The sequence below is a fragment of the Ochotona princeps genome, chromosome 8 (assembly GCF_030435755.1).
Source record: "Ochotona princeps isolate mOchPri1 chromosome 8, mOchPri1.hap1, whole genome shotgun sequence".
Classification (NCBI taxonomy): domain Eukaryota; kingdom Metazoa; phylum Chordata; class Mammalia; order Lagomorpha; family Ochotonidae; genus Ochotona; species Ochotona princeps.
In genome coordinates this window covers 48,075,969-48,093,184 of record NC_080839.1, presented here as the reverse complement: position 1 = coordinate 48,093,184, position 17,216 = coordinate 48,075,969, and the positions used below count along the sequence as shown (strand labels likewise).

General features: G+C 43.8%; 1 protein-coding gene across 1 annotated transcript in view; it reads left to right on the top strand.

Annotated features, from left to right (window-relative positions):
- PRKCE (protein kinase C epsilon) overlaps positions 1–17,216 on the top strand; it is a 481,837-nt gene that overhangs the window by 380,265 nt on the left and 84,356 nt on the right. The window contains exon 11 of the mRNA XM_004582783.4: positions 15,585–15,739. Within this exon, the coding sequence (XP_004582840.1) occupies positions 15,585–15,739 (155 nt within the window). The remainder of the gene's footprint in view (positions 1–15,584; positions 15,740–17,216) is intronic.

The following is a 17,216-nucleotide window of genomic DNA, read 5'->3' as shown; positions in this document are numbered from 1 at the left end:
TCTCCCATGTGGACGCAGGGGCCTAAGTACTTGGACCATTGTCCACTGCTTTTCCCAGGCCATCAGCAGAGAGCTGGATGGGAAGTGTAGCAGCCTGGACTCAGACCATTGCTGAAATGAGATGCCAATGCTGCAGGCAGAGAATTAGCCTGCTACTGTACTGACCCCATGTAAAAATTTTGACAGTATGCATTTTAAAAAATTAACAAAAACAAATATCTGCATTGTTTGTTGTTTAAAATATAAGATTTATTCATGTAATTTCTGATGATTAATTCCTACCATTGTGAATCAGTTAATATACCTGATATTTATTTGATTTCCACTCTACAAAAAAAAATATAGCCTCTTGTAAACCACTAGGCATTTTGATGGGAAAAACTTTATGAATACTCTTATATAATCATTAATACCAGTGGCATCACTGTAGTGATAACAAAATTGGCACAATTTAAAGGATCTTGATAAAAAAAGAATTTTGAATATTATTTTAGCTTTGCTATAATAACAGCTTGAGGGCTGTCAGTAGTAGGCTTGTTATTCAGTGTCCAATCTGGAAATTTTATAACAACCCCTGTGCTTGTTCCCTGTCATACTGCTCCAATATGCTGGGAAGAATGGAATTTTCTTCAGGTTAAAGTCCTAATCTTAATTTTACCTCCAGGACTACAAAGTAATATTTCACTAAAATGGATTTGAGAGCTGTGATTGTTTGATAGTGGTGTTTCCCTTCCTGCTGGGAGGACTGTCTGTCTTACAGTCTTACATTGGCAGGTAGAAGGAAATGTCCCAGAAAGCTGACCACTGTGAAAAAGATAGGACATCGTGTTCATTCTTGATCAACACTGAAGGCCAAGAGTCATGTCCTAGGGAGAAGACCTGCCCTGCTCCTTCAGTATCAGCATAGTCTGTGTCTGTTGCTCGGGAACCCCTCTGAAGAAATCTGATCAGAGACTGTGTGTGCAGAGCCAGCCATGTACGCTTCAGCCTGGCCCTGTGTGTCTCTTTCTCTGCTGGATAAAATATGAGCTTGATTTGACAGTTTTATTGAATGATGCTGATGGTGACATCTGGGTTCAGCTTTCATTTTATTCCTTACTGGCTTTTTTTTTTCACCATGGGCAAGTCGACACATTCCTCTGAACGTCTGCTTCTTCATGTTAAGTGTGGATAGATGTTAGTACTTGCCTTTAAGAGTTTCCCATAAATGGAAAAGAAGCTTATAACTTACCATAAAACGAGTGCTCGACAAATGACCATTACTAGTCTCTGCTTATTGATCATGTCTTTACCTTCACCTTAGAATATAATCTTCTGAAAAAGACGAAGGCCAAGGTGAACTGTGGTGGAAACAGCTAGGTCTGACTTTCACTGTTCTTTTTCCAAATGCATGGAAGATCTTTCTGTCTCTCCTCTTCCCCACTTCCCCCCACTGTAACTCTAACTTTCCAATGGGTTAAAAACAAAAGATCATGTAGACTCTTGCAAGCAGAGGTAGAGCCTGCCATCCAAAATGTGGGCCCTCACTCCACCCACCTCAGAGTTTCTGCCTGTCCCTGGAACTCCATCTTGCTGTGTCAGCACACCTTTCCAGGTAGTTAAGAACAAGGATTTGGGCCCGGCAGTGTGGCCTAGCGGCTAAAGTCCTCGCCTTGAACGCCCCGGGATCCCATATGGGCGCCGGTTCTAATCCCGGCGGCTCCACTTCCCATCCAGCTCCCTGCTTGTGGCCTGGGAGAGCAGTCGAGGACGGCCCAATGCATTGGGACACTGCACCCGTGTGGGAGACCCGGAAGAGGTTCCTGGTTCCCAGCTTCGGATCGGCACGCACCAGCCCATTGTGGCTCACTTGGGGAGTGAAACATAGGATGGAAGATCTTCCTCTCTGTCTCTCCTCCTCTCTGTATATCTGACTTGTAATAAAAAAATAAATCTTTAAAAAACAAAAACAAAAACAAAACAAAACAAAAAAAGAACAAAGGATTTATGAACAGACGAAAGTCAGGCTGTTTTTCACTCTGCTTCTACAAACACCTATTCCAGCCTAACATGGACTACATATGTTGACTGGAGGTTGTGCTCATTTATTCTAAGTAACCACTATCTGCATGAATCCACCAATTAGCTATCAAGGGTTCAACATTTCTCTGCAGGAGATGTTGTGCTGTCACATCAAATATTTACAAGTTGACCTCACGATGTTGCTCAGCGTTCAGAATAAACCTGGGCAAAAATACGGAGATCAAAGAATTTAGTAATCAAAAAACCCCTTTCATACCCTATCTGTCATCAAATGAAGGTGTTAGTGAAATGGCACGGAAATCCTCTTCAGCATGCCTGCCATCTTCCACTGTGTCACTGAAGATTTAAAACAATGTGACTGAGTGTTCGGGACCCCAGGATTGAGTTGAATGTGTATGTTGGTGTATTGTTTATAAGTTGCCAGTTTCCCTCAGATTAACACACTTTCATTCTGGCTTCATTGAAGCAATCACTACATGAAAGGGGATTTAGAAGAGTGGAGTTGTCAGCCATCCTCTCTTGCTATCGCCATGTGCTTTATTTGGTTTGGAGCAGCCATGCATAATGAATTGAGGCATCCAAGTGGGGCAAGAATTATGATTGTGTGGTCAAGCCATGGCTGCCTTCCCAGGAGTGGCACCTCAGGACTCTGGTTTGAATTCCCATGGCCCCGCAGTTGCACATATGCAATGCAGCATTGTACTGGGTGCACACTAAGTGCTTTTTTATGACATTCTTAGAATGTGTTGATGAGCCCAGCATGATGTTAAGCAATACAACCAAAAGCAGGAAACATGACTCTGGTAATTCCAAGAGATTCCTCTTGTAGGATGGCATGGTTTGATGGGAGTACAGCTTGTCCGTCAGTGTGCTGGCTAGAAGAATACTGAGAAGCTACTGGTCCAAGAATTTACACTCTTGTGGAATTTACTAACTCATGAAATTGTTGAGAAGATGCAGAACACAATGTAGTTGACTCACCAAACCTTGATGTTAAAGACACCTCACACTTGCTTAGTCCTAGATTCCCATGCTTCACTCATCATCCGTAGCCAGCTGGGAGATTTAAACATAAAGACCCAGTTACCAGGACATTCTGCAGAGTTAGAAGCTCTGCTATAGCAATCGTGAAGTCTGTCTGCTTTTATATGCTTGTAAGGATTGTGACACTTCTTTGGGCCAATCTCTCAGGGAACAAAAAGTGTTCCTGTTGACAACTCTGAAATGACCATTCCAATAACGCTGGAACCCCTTGTATTAGAAGGAACCCACCCGAGAACAAGTGTGCAAGATCCAACAGTGGGCAGTGGATTAGAGCTACCAGAAGGCCTTCCTGTACTGCAGTGGAAGAAGCTTGCACTATCTTCTATCCCTTTGTGTTTCTTTGGCCCTCTGTAGGAGCGTAGTTCGAAGCTACTGACAACCTGGAAATGCTTCAATTTCTTTTTTCTATTTTATTATTGTTAATTCATTGCATTATGTGTTTTATAGGTACTGGGATTCCCCCCACCCCTCCCTGAAACCTCCCCCCATGGTGGATTCCTCCACCTTGTTGCATTACCACTGTTCAAGTTCAGTTGAGATTCTTTCATTGCAAGCATCTACCAAGCATAAAGTCCAGCATCTTATTGTCCAGATAAGTTCAACGGCTTATTGGGGAAACCATCTCTGGTCTGAAGGCAGAGCTGGCAGAGTATCATCCCAATCAATGCTTCAATTTCCTAAGTAGAGGCCCTCTGCAGTTACTGCCTCTGAGTTCATTTATTCCTTTATTCAGTCCATATGTCTTTCCTGACCACTGCCACTTCCTTCAACCTTTCTCCATAGGTCTTGGCTACATCTTTACACTGCTTTGCTTTCTTCTGGGTGAATTCAGGTTTGTCAGTGTCAAATCCAGTGCCAGAATCAGACTGGCCACGTGATCCAAACAGCAGACTCCTTAAGGAGCACCAGTGACTTTCTGCATTCTAGATTCTAATCTGGTTCCACAAGACTGTTCTGAGAATAACCAAAGACTTACACTATACAGAGAGAAAACCATGGCAGGGCAGGCAGGGAAGGTCCGTGGCTGAATGTTCTAGGTGTGAGCAAGATCTTGGTGAATTTAATATTCTTTAGAATGGAGGACAAGCATGACTCTCCCAGTATTCTAGATGGAAAAATAACATTTCATGGGATAGCTGGATTGGTTGCTGCACTGACCAAATTGTGCACATGTCATCTGCAGGCCAAACTGGTTCTCAGTGCATCTCACTCTTGTCAGAAGGATCTACCCTGACCACTACACTGAACCAGATGGAGATGAGGGATCTTCTTTCTCCCCCCTTTGCATAGTGTGACCAACCTAAATATTTTCAGTTAAGCCAGTTATGTTTCCTTCCCACAATTGAAAAGAAATATTGGTGCACTTTCTTTATTTGGGGTCAGCTTCCTGGCATTTATTTACCTTTAAAACTGTCACAAGAACTTCACATGTTCTTAGGAAAGAAAATAGAATAAGGAAAGAGCCATTGTGGTGTGTACATCTGGTTGTTCCATGAAGGATTCAGTTAACTAGCCTGTTGTTTTATATATACAGGATTGGACAAAAATGTCACGTTTGCTTTTCACTGACTTGACTTGTAACACAGATGTGGATGTGGTCTAGTCCCCTGATTGAGTGTTAGGATTTCTTTATGATTGAAATTTAACAAGAAATGAGCGACAAAGAGAAAATAATAACAGCAACTGCGGCAATGAAATGACATAAGGACTGGCCTCAGCCAGACTGCAGGGCTGATGTGCAGCTGCATTCAACCTCTGAGTTCACTGGGAATCAGAACTGCACCATGAGCTCACTTCTGGCATGGCGGGTGGGGGGATAGGGTGACACCTGCTTCTGGAATCAGATTAGCAGCTTCATGGGCTGGTTCATTCCTATGTGGAGGTCATCTCCAGCATCAGTGAGTGGGACACCAGAGAGGCTCAGTCATGTCTTCTGTCCTGAGCCACACACGTGGAGAAAGACAGGCGGCACAAGAAAGGGGTGTCGTGAACACCAGCTGTTGGCCACTGGTGTCCTGGACTGGGGACGCAGGAGAGTCTCACGTACGAAGCAAGCAGTGCTCAATGTGGCTGGCATTATGGGCTGTGAGGAACAGTCTGGGCTCATGAGCAGAGTGTTGGTAAAGGGCAAAGCCATCCTGTGGGCCTTGGTCAAAGAAATGGGATTAGAATATTTTTAGTCTTGTACTTTAAGAGATTGACAAGGAACATTCCATAGGTCACTGATGTTGGCCCAAAACAGGCACCTACTAATGCCAGTGGTCCCCTTTGAGCAATTCATTGCTTCTAAGTCTGTTTAAATTACTTCATGGTAACACACAGAGAATTTTTTTTTTTTTTGGTTTATGCCATCATCTTGTCCAGAACAGGCAGATTAAATTCTGGGTGATCCATACCTCTACCACAGAGTATGAAACCATTGCAAGCTGACTTGGCCACCAAGTTGGGCAGGTGATTAGAGATTTTTAAAGCTTTTCCACTTTTTCTGGAGTCCATGTGAATACCTGGGGGCAAAGAACAGAAGCCAGATTCAATGTCCCTTGTGTAGCAACTAGAAACCAGGAGGAAGCCACAATACTGGGAGGTTAACAGTTCAGCCTTGGCATTGCTGCTGGTCACACAATAAAGGAAAAAAGGACTCCACAAGACAGTACCAGTGTCCTTTTCGGTGATCAGATTCCCCATCTGGAACCTCTTGATTCTGTTCTTTTCCAAGAAAAAACTAATGACATGCCATTCATTCTTAACTTTAGATACTGCTATTATTATGGCAGGAGATTACTCTTGTAGTCAACATCATCAAAATGTAGCTTGTTGGGGTCTGGCCTGTGAATACTTACCACATGATAAACACCTTTTTTCTGTAAGACGCTGAGTACTTCTGTGAAGGAAAGTATTCTCTGATCGATTAGATCCATGCTCCCTCTTTTCCCATGATGAAGTATGTGGGACAAGGTGGCAGTGTTCTGTGATTATCCCCTGGGCTAAATGTAACTTTAATCAGAACAGGAAATATTTATTTGATATTTAATGGATAAATCAGTTTGGTGCAGCTTTAGGTCACTTTAAACGTGGGACACTGTTCAAGTAATGGTAGTTTTCAGAAATAGGAAAAATGTGCCTATGTATGTGAGTAATATCTTTTCAACAAGTAGTCTGTAATGGGAAACCCTGACTATTTAGCCAATTCTAATTGGGTTAAGGCTTCTCCCAAACAGGGAGATAGAAAAAACTATCCCCCTGTTTCCTGAAAGCAGAGTTTCACCTATGGCTTCTGAAAGATCCCTATTAGATACGACCATGGCTGTATATAGTGGAATGTAATTTAGTCGTGCAATAGAAAGAACATGGGTGAAAGTGAAGAACATTATGCTTTGTCACACAAGAGGAAAAGTTTGACACCACTAATGTGAGGAATCTAAAATAGACTCGCAGAAGCGGAGAGTACAATGGCGGTTGCCAGGGACTAGAGGAGAATGGGTAGTACTCAGCAAAGTGTAGTAAGCTTCAGTTCTGCAGGATGAGTAAGTCCTAGATATCTGCTAGGCAGTTTGGTGCCAAGAATTAAAAGTGCTGGATTATATGTTCACACTTTAGCAAGGTGGGTGGATCTTAGTTATATGTTCTTATCACACACTCAAAAATAACAGAGAGGAAGGCAACTTCTAGGGATGATAGACATATGTATGGCATAGGCTTTGCTGGGATTTCACTGGTGTGTGCTTATCTCCAAGCTCAATATTGTATACATGAAATATGGAAAGTGCTTTTTATATCAGGTGCATATCAAGGAAGTGAGGTTTTAAAATTTAATGAACATTGCATCTTTTTTTTAAAAAAAAGATTTATGTATTTATTTAAATGCAGAGTTATTGGCAGAGAGGGAATGACAGAGAGTGAGGTCTTTTATCCACTGGCTCACTCCCCCAAAAGGCTGCAACAATTTGCAGAGATAGTCCATCTGAAACCAGGATTAAGTGCTTCTTCCCCCATGTGGGTTCAGGGACCAGAAGATTTGAGTCATCCTCTACTGCTTTCTCCGGCACAGAGGACTTGAGTCATGCTCTGGTGCTTTCTCTCCAGGAGCTGAATCAGAAGTGAAACAGCCAGGACTCAAATCAATATACATGTAGATGCCAGCACCACAGATGGCACGTTTACCCACTACAATAAACCACTGGCCCCAGCAGCATTGCATTTAGAAAGTTAAAAAAAGAGAGAGAGAGAGAAGAAAGGAAAGAAAGACCTACAGTGTGGCACAGTGTGGTTAAGACACTGCTTATACTGCTGGCATCCCGTATCATAGTGCCAATTTGAATCTTGGCTGTTCTACTTTCTAAACAGCTTCCTGCTACTGTGCTTGGGAAGGAAGAAGATTATGGCCCATGTCCTTGCACTCCTGCTACACAGGTGGGAGACATTGATGGAGTTTTGGTTTCTAGCACCTGAGTTAAACTCATTCAGCCCTTGCCATTTGGGCCATTGGGGGAGTAAATCAGTGGATAATGTCTTTTTTTCTCTCTCTCCTTTTCTAATAAATACATCAATCATTTTAGAAAAGAGAAACAGCTGTGTGAAAACATTTTATATTTCCCATATTACTACTGGTGTTCGTGGAATTGGCCATTGCTATAGGAATTTTAAAGATACTACAATACTGAATTTTAGGAACTGTTTATACATGAGGAAGGCCTTGAACAGCAGGAGGTGGGGGAAGGAAAAGACCTACAAGAACAAGGGTTGAGAACACGTGAAAATTATTTTTAACATCATTTTGGGTGATTAGCATTGAATTGGAAATTTCATATCACTAACAAGAATTATTACTCAGAGGAAGCTTTCATTCTCTGTGGATTGACAGGTAGTTCTCAAGTAAGAAAATAAATTATGGCTTCTTTTCAATTATCTGTGCTAACCTTTTAACAGTAAAAACTTATCAAGTCTTGTGACACCATCACACTGTACATGGCATACATGTGTATAGCATAAAGCCTCCACAGTCTCACCTATTACTGCGTTTCATTTGTTCTAGTGAGGGCTATTATTTCTTTGAGACTTTTATTAGGAAATAGGGAATGAAATTAATTTGATTATATTTCCCAGCCTAGCTGGATCTTTCGTTTGGTTCCACTAGGGAAGTGAAATAGTAAGGAAGGAGGGGTATTTGTGCTTTCATTGTGAAAGCTGATCAAACTCTTAGGGCAGTGTCCGTGGGGGAAAGATGGAAGAACCTGAGGTTGCCTTCTTCCAACCCATCTGGAATTCTGCCTCCAGCAGGGTTCTACTTAAAATCAGCTGTGAAAATGCCATTTTACAACTCAAAATAGTTGCAGGATTTTCTTTCCCGTGTGTGTTTTAAGTGCCACTCCTAGCACCAGGTTGTCTCCTTCCTGTGTCCTGGGTTTGTGCATCATTTCCTAGGAGGTAAGTTTCCACTGGGTTCATCCTGCTTTCCACTCTCCCACATGCAGTGTTCACTTCTGCTCACCTCTGTCCTCTGAGACTATGCTTCTAACCTGCTGGGAATTCTACTCCCATCTCTTGTTCAAGATTTAAGAATAGTCTTATCCCCAATCCAACTTTTTCTCAACCAAATTCTTTCAGCAGTGCCCAGTTCCCTCAAGTGCATTGTGTATTGTAGAAAATGTAGAGAAAGGTTTTTTAAAGATTGTTTCTTGCAGTGATCTTTTGTAAGTGTTAACTTAAGCATTCCAGATGGCTGTTCTCCAGCAGGCTAAGACGATACAATCCCAGTATGTAGGTTTCACAGCCCAATTCAATACAGGAGCATTTAGCGCATGGTGATGCAGCATGTTGTATTGCTCTGTATGATCTTCTCTGTTCAACTGCTAATCCTTAGAAACCAACACCATAGCTGGTGTTGCTCTCTATGTGCCCCGTTACCTAACCAGGGGCTGGGCACCCAGAAAAGGCCTGTGAAGAGGCTGGGGTGTACAGTCATGGAGGACAAAAGGCAGTGTTTCCATGTTGGAATGAGGACCCATGATTGCCTTGGGTCTGTTGGCAAAACTGTTGGTGCCATCCCTGATACATCAAAGCAGATGATCCCAAGTCCAGTCTTTTGTTGGACACTCATGTGAAATTTATTTAAAAGTGATAGAATCTTTGCACATATAAACAGCTGACAAATGATGGGGAATGTGTGTCCAAACAAAATCAGTTGGCAGGACATGCAGTGCTCCTGGGAGGAAGCCCCTAGCTATCCATCACACCTTCAAAGATGAACAGGGCGGACCTAGTTTTCCCTTCAAAGGCAGGAAAAGTTAGTGCTCTGGGAAATCAGAGCCCAGTGGGAATTTCAGACACCCTTCCAGCTTGTAGGTCGTTATTCATTATTCTTACCCTAAATGGCCATGACACATAATCTCTTTCCTAATTTTATTATTTTACTTGCAATCATAAAACCGTAACTTTTTGGACATTCAGATGGGATTAAGGGAGGAGAGGTGGACTAAGGCTTTTACAATCTTTGATTCCCTCTGAAAATGTATTTACTTACTTTACCAGGAAGTTGGTTTTTGTTTTGTTTTGTTTTCTACCGATGCCAAGAGGGGATTAATGAGTAGCTGCTGGGTTTGCCAGCTTTCTTTGGATTTCAGTTTATGTAATTAAGTCATTCCCAGAATGACTCGAGGTTTTCACTCTGCTTCAAAAACATGCCTCTCAAAGGTGTTCCAGTTGGAGATCAGAAACAACCCCAGCCTGCTGAACAGAGGGAGAAGGAGTGAAAAGCTTAACCTTGCTTTACAACATCCTTCATATGTAAAAAATGGTTAGCTATGCTTTGGGGCCAAATTCATTGAACTGTAGTGAACAGAAAGCAGGTGAGAACTGAAGTTCAGCCTGGGCTACAGCTGGAAGAGTTCAAATGAGGTTAACAGTAGAACTAAAGTGTTTGGGAAATCAACCCTGGGATTTTGGTTGCATTTCTAGCAACCAGAGCCTCATCCATGGTCAGTGTTCAATGACTACAGCGTTCAGCAGATGTGCTAGGAAAAGTTTGTTCTCCTGGACCAGTTCTGGTGTCTAGAGGTACAATAAGGGATGAAAACAGCCTAAGTGCCTTCTCTTAGGATGCTCTTGGCAACAAAGGGAGTGTGAACGGGTTTTTATTGAGTGCCAAGGAGGCAGAGTGTTGTGCTACTGTTGATTGGGCTGTTAAGAAGAAATAGATGTGTTCCTCAAAGAGGTGATCATGTCACTGGGAAGTGAAGACATCTCTCCACAGGACAAGAGAACCACTCAAGGATGCAGCCAAATACTGAGCCGCTGGTGCAGGCAGATGCTCTGTGGCTGACAAGTTTACAGTGGACACTGGCAGGGTGCTCAAACATCAGGCTGACTCATCTTCATGGCACTGGGCAGTGAGGGTGGTAGACTGTCCTTTGGTTCTGTTTTTCTCTTACAACCCATCACCCTTTTGATTTGTACATCCATGTAGTGCTTATATGTAAAAGGAACTAGTTGTTGGGGCCCTGCCGCCAACACAGAAGCTCTCGATTGAATTGCTAGCTCTTACTCCTGGCCCAGCCACAGGTATTGAGGCATTTGGAGAGTGAACCAGCAGTTGGAAGGGATCTCTCTCTTTTGCCCTACTCCAAATAAAAATAAATATCTAGACAGAATTAATAGAATCCCTCTTAACCAGGAAGTCAGAATTACCAACAGTTCCTGCATTCATGAAGCATACTAGGGGATGAAGTCATAGTTCAGTTATACAAATAAAACCTCCATTGTGCCAGATGCTGCAGGTAGCACATTATAAGGCATGCAGCCTGGTAAGAAAAGTTAAGGCCAGCTTCCTGGAAGAAAAGCTATCTTTGCTGAGACCTGAAGGAGGAGGAGGAATTAATCAGGGGAGCAGCAGGACTAGAGAGAACAGCATAAGAAGAGCAAAGTTGGAATGGACACTGCTCCGAAGATCCTATGCAGCCCTTGAGATATGTTTAGGGAGTTTTCTGTCTCTGCTCCACTTCAGATCCAGCTCTCTGCTAATGGCCTTGGGAACTAAACCGGCAAATGGAAGACCACCCCCATTCTCTATGTATATATAAAACTCTGCTTTCAAATAAGTAAATCTTTTAAAAAGACAGAATTGACAGTAGAGAGGAGGAAAAGGGATGAGTGACAATCATATTTGCATTTCTACAGGGTCACTGTGCCTGAGATACAACTGGTGTTTGGAGAGAGACATACTCAACAGGGCACTTGCAGGGATCTACAAAAGCCAGGGCAACAATTAGGACCAGGCAGTTGAGGGGAAGGGCGAGAAAAATAGACAAATGTAGCAAGCACAAGGGTAGCAAGTGCAGAGATATAATAGGTAAAAGTGGCAGGGCTTGATGGGTGCAAGGGTTGAAGGAAATATGAAAAACGAGTTCCAGGTTTCTGGCTTGTAAAACCAACTGAAGGGTGAAGTGTTGCCCAAAACAGGCAAACCCAGCTGAGAACCAGTTTGTGGAAGAAGATTCTGGGATCAGTTTTGAACATGTTGGGTTCGAGTGCCTTTGAGGCATCCAGAGGGAGGTCAGATACGTAGGAGGATAAGTGGGCTCAGTGCTTGGAGGAGAGTCTGGGTCTGTGAGTCACGGGTATGGGCAGCACTAGAAACTATGGCTGTGGATGAGATCACTAGGTGGGCAGAGAGTGATGAAAGGGGGCTTGAACCCAGCCTGGTGGAATTCCAACACTTAATGACCAGGAGAGGGGAAGCCAATAACAGAAGCAGAAAATATCCTGCGGAACAAAGAGAAGATCAGCTTGGGGGAAGCAACAGCAGGTGGCCAAGAAAGGAAGCTGCCAAGAGGTCAGAAAAAGAGTCGGTAATGACAATAACAGCCATGCAACTGTCAGTGACAGTGTTCATGGCCATCTTTATTGGGCACCAGTTCTGAGCCAGGCAGTGTTCAAATAAATTCTTTTTAATTTATTTTCATTTTATTTGAAAGATGGGTTGAGATCTTCCACCCACTGAATTCGCTCCCCAAATACCCATGACAGCTAGGACAAGACCAAAACAAAATCAGAAGTCAAGAACTCCTGGGTTTCCTACTTTGGTGGCTGGGACACAAGTACTTGAGTCGTCACCTGCGGCCTCCGAGGTGCATCTTAGCAGGAAACTTAACTCAGAAATTGAACCAGGACTTGAATCAGGCACTTTGAAATTAAATGTAGATGTCCTAAGCGACATCTTAACCATGTTTTTAAATGTCTGCCCCAAAGCCAAGCATTGCAACATGGACTTTAATCCTGCTAAGAAGGCAGATCCTATTATAATCATTGTTACCGAGCACAAAGAGATGAAGTCATCTGGCTGAGGTCACACGGCCAGTAAGTGATGAAGGTGGAGTGAATGTTGTCTCTTCCCCATAGCCCTGGCCCAAATGCTGCGTGTCCAGTATTGGTGGGATAGAAGGCATCCAGGGTAGAGGTGGGGCAAGGGATGTTTGTATTTTTGCAAACAGAACTAAGGAAATGCTCCGTGGCTGGGCCAGCTCAAGTGCAAGTTCAGTGACTGGAAACAGGCACTCTTGTGGCCCTTTGTGATAGTGCCAGGTGGCTAGACAGAGGCAGTGTTAGATCTGTGATTCAGCCATGTTTGTGCAGGAGGCTTGTCCAGGTGCTTCATGGCAGCAAAATGGGGTCACTGGGCCAACCACCTGGGACCCTTGTTAGAGAGATTGGTGTTCAGGCTTTGTCAGAAACTAGTGCAGAGCCCAGGAACCCCTGCTCTCAGGAAACCCTGTTCTCAGGAACCTCCATGCCATTTAGAGACAGGAGTTTGAGAACTCTTGTTCCAGGGGGAGCCCTGGAGGAAAAAAATAAAAGAGTAAAACCAGCAAAAATAAATAAATACATAAATTTTTAAAAATACATATATATATATATATATATATATATATATATATATATATATATATATAAAATTCTTACATGGCACAGGTGAAAAATAGCTGGAAAGATACAAGATGGATAGGAGTTCCTGGTTCTAAGCCCTGCTGCACATTGAAGTATCTTAGGCACTTCTAGTGGCCACAGAGGCCTGGCTCCTGTCTCATGGATGCTGGTTTCATTGGACAAGGGCAGTGTGCCAGAGCACTTGATTTTTGAAATGATCTGAACAGAGGATGGACAAATCCATGAATTATTGGCAAGAAAACTAGTACTCTTCTGAGTATGCAGTTATACTCTGGAGAGACCATGAGGCTGACTTTGAAGGGCAAAGGCCAGGCAGAGGGGAGAAAAGCAAGCCCTTAGGTCCTTTTTGGAGCAGGGGAGGGGAGGAGACACAAGAAAAACAGCAGTCACCCTAGAGCTTATGGTGGGGGGGGGAAGGCTGTTGGAATTGGTGTAGCAGTTCTAAACTGTATATGCATTTTCACAGAGGTGCCACTCCTAAAGCAGTTGAAGATTTGCCATGGGTCATTTTTGTTCCATCAAGGAACAGTATGCCACCCTCCCCTGGAAGCTTCCCCTAGACTAAGCATATCTGCATGTAGAGAATAGTCTGCCCCTCCAGCCTCTCACATCTCCCACTCCATTTTTCAGATGCCCTTTCCAACTCCGCTCAGTTTACTGTCTCTCCACATGCTAACTTTGCTCCCTGGCATTTGTTCCTTGTACCTTCTCTTTTTTACAAGGCCTAGTTCCTTCTAGAATCTTCCACAAGCCCCCAAGTATAAACCCTTTCAGCTCCCGGTGTCTGTTTTTATTGTTCTAATCCTATTTTATTTTGTATGTTTTGATATTCTGCCTGTTTCCAATATTCATCTCTTCGCTGGAAGCCCCTAGGGCCTTTCAATTTCTGCCTGCTACCTAGCATTCCATATGCTAATAGCTTAGAAAATACTACTAAGAAGCTGCATCAGTGAATTTAACTTCTTGCTCTCCCCATATTGTCATGGATTACAGATGAGAAGGCACCATCCCCAATGACACAAAACTGTTGTTGGGCCACTTAGAAAGTTGCCTTGAGGGAAGGACCATAGGAACCCTGGGAGGAACAACCTCCAAAGTCAAGAGGAGGCCTCCCTGATATCACAGTCCCATTCATCTGTGCTGTAGTTTAGTTTTTTTTTTTAATGGTTGTTTAAAATTTATTTTGAAACAAAAGGGAAGATAGAGAAATCTACTGGATCACCCCCAGATGGCCACATTGGCTAGTGCTGGGTCAGGCCAAAGCCAGGCACCGGGGATTTCATTTGGGTTTCCCAAAGATGGGTGGCAAGGACCCAAGCTTTTGCAGCATCTTCTGATGCTTTTCCTAGGCCTTTAGTAGGGAGCTGGATGAACAGTAAGCGGAGCAGTGGAGAAACAAACTAGTGCCCATGTGGTATGCTGGCACAGCAGGTGTTGGTTTTGCTCACTGTGCTACATCAGCTGCCATGCTACAATTTATTACTTTGCTGTGATGCCTTAGCCAGTTTCCAAATATGTGGTAATTTAAAGCAATGGAATTTACATCTCTTCAATCCTGAAGATGAGAACTCTGAGTCAAAATCAAGGTGTCCGTTGGGCCACTGTTCTGCAGAGGCTGTACTGCTTTGTCTTTTGGTTTCCCATGCATGGCTCCTCACATTGTTTGCCTATGTCTGCCCCATAGTCTCAGCCTCTGATCATCTTGCCTCTTATTCTCAAATCTTCCTTTGTCTCCCTCTCTCAAGGACACTTGTGGTTGCATTTAATGCCTACCCTAGTAATTTAAGGTAGTGTTGACATCAATCATCTTATGGTATTGGTGAAATTCTTTCATGCCATGTTAGGGAACAGTCTCATATGCCAGGAATCAGGACCTCGATATCTTTTGGAAGATGTCTATTCAGTCTACCCTGTGTATCAAGCTAACTGGAGCCTTCAGAAGAACAGTCTTGTCCTAGGTCACACCTCAGATTAGTGCCAGATCTCCTTTTTTCTCAGCACCAGACTTCTTCATTCACTAGATCAACTGGATGCCCACAAAAGCAAGAGGGGCCAGCATTGTGGCATAGCTGCTAATGACAATTGCCTGCAGTGTCAGCATCCCAAGTTCCAAGCGCTCCATTTCCTAACCAACTTCCTGCTAATGTGCCTGGGGAAGCAGGGGAAGAGGACCTGAGTGCTTGGGCCCCTAATGAAGGTCCTGTCTCCTGGTTTCTGCCTAGCCCGTTCCTGACCATTGTGCCCATTTGGGGAATGAGCCAGCAGATGGAAAAAATGTGTGTGTGTGTGTGTCCTCTTCTCTCTCTTTAGCTCTGCTTTTCAAGTAAATAGATAGATAAATCTAGGGAGGGAAGGAAAAAAGGAGAAAGTATGTTAAACTAACCCTCACACCCTAACGTGTGTTTTACTCCTCTGTTTCCTTTCTGGAGCAGGTGCTACCAAGTTCGCTCCTCTCCCCTGCCACATGCACACCTGAGCATTCCACCTTGAATCCTGGCCATTCACAGTGGGCTCACAACTGCAGGCCCACGGAGGCAGCTGAGATGACATCAGTTCAATGGCATTTTCTCTCTTTTCAGGACCGCCTCTTTTTCGTCATGGAATATGTCAATGGTGGGGACCTAATGTTCCAGATCCAGCGCTCCCGAAAATTCGATGAGCCTCGTTCCCGGTTCTACGCTGCAGAAGTGACATCAGCCCTCATGTTCCTTCACCAACATGGAGTCATCTACAGGTAGCCTGGCCTCGCTTTTGTCCTGAAAGCATGTGCATGCACACACACAAACACACACACAAAAGAATTCTCCAGACATTTGAACTGGTTTTGGCTTCTGCCCCACTTGTCTCTTAGCAACATATTTTAGATGAGTTGTTTGTTCCAATTTGCTTATGGAGGACTTTTTTGAGGGCTGTTTATCACTGTGAATGCTAATACTCAAATGGCCCCAGCAGATTCAACCCGATCCATGGTCTGTGCCAGTTGTGATTGAAAGCCCAGGTCCAGGAAGGTGAGTGACCTTGAAGTGACCCTCTCTTCTCTCCTTCTCTCCCTCCCCCTTCCTTGGACATCAGGGCATTCTCTTTTCTTTCCCTTCTGTGCCATGAACTTCCTCCCCTTCCCAATCTCTTGCCACTTCCTGAGTTTGTTTGGCTTAGTTGTCTCCAGTGATAGAATCAGGGAAGGAGGAGTTGCTTGGGGTCTGGAGGTTTATGAACTGGGAGAAGGGTGGGGTGGGGGATGGGAACTAGACAATATCCAACAGGAAGTGACTTTTTGTGGATCATCCAGTCCTCTATTACTGCCCAGTCCAGTTCCAAGAAACACACACACACACACACACACACACACACGCTCATTTTCCAGTAAAGGAGCAGGACTATTTATGCGGGCTTTTCTGCAAGGCCAAGAATTTTGGGGAGGAGTAAATATTTATAATTAGAAACAAGGACATTAAAAGTCCTTAAGGGTTTTCAGTGCCTGTCAATTTCTTTAGTTGGTCTTTGCCTCTTGCTCCTTTTGATCTTTTTAAGATGGATGGAAGAGGAGCTGACTTAGAATATAGTTTGCTTGCCTACACTCTGCAAGGCGGCTCCTAGGAGCAGCACCCTGGCTCACCATTTCTTCATGGAGTTTAGGGTAACTCCAACCAAGGTTCCCCTTACCTTCATTGTGCCTAAAGCAAGGGAAAATAGCTAGCATTCCTACAACCCATGTAACAGAGCTCGTGATTTTGAGGCTGCTGTTTGTGGCTCTCCACGATGGGGAGGTCTGTGCGTTTGTTTCACCTCAAACTTAGAGGTGACCGACAGCATCAGGTTATTAGGTCCCAGCTTCTGTGGGTCAGGGTTCCTGTTCAGGGTCTCCCCAGGCTGCCACTGAGGGGTCAGCCAGGCTGCGTTCTCATCCAAAGCTTGGCCTCCTCCTCCAAGTTCACAAGTTTGTTGGCAGAGTTCTTTTCCTTGCAGCTTCAGAACTCACAGTCTTTGCATTAACGCCAGAAGGAGGGAAAGTCTTCTTCTATGAATCTCTAACTAGGAAAAGCCCAGCCTCTTTTAAAGGAATGTCATTAGCCCCACCCAAGATGATGTCCTTTTCAGTGACCCAGACCTACATACTTAGGAGTCTTGGTCACACTTGCAAAAGATCTTTGCACTTCATCTCAGTAGGGAAATCACATCACCTTTGCCCTAGTCTGTTGGTTAGAGGTAAG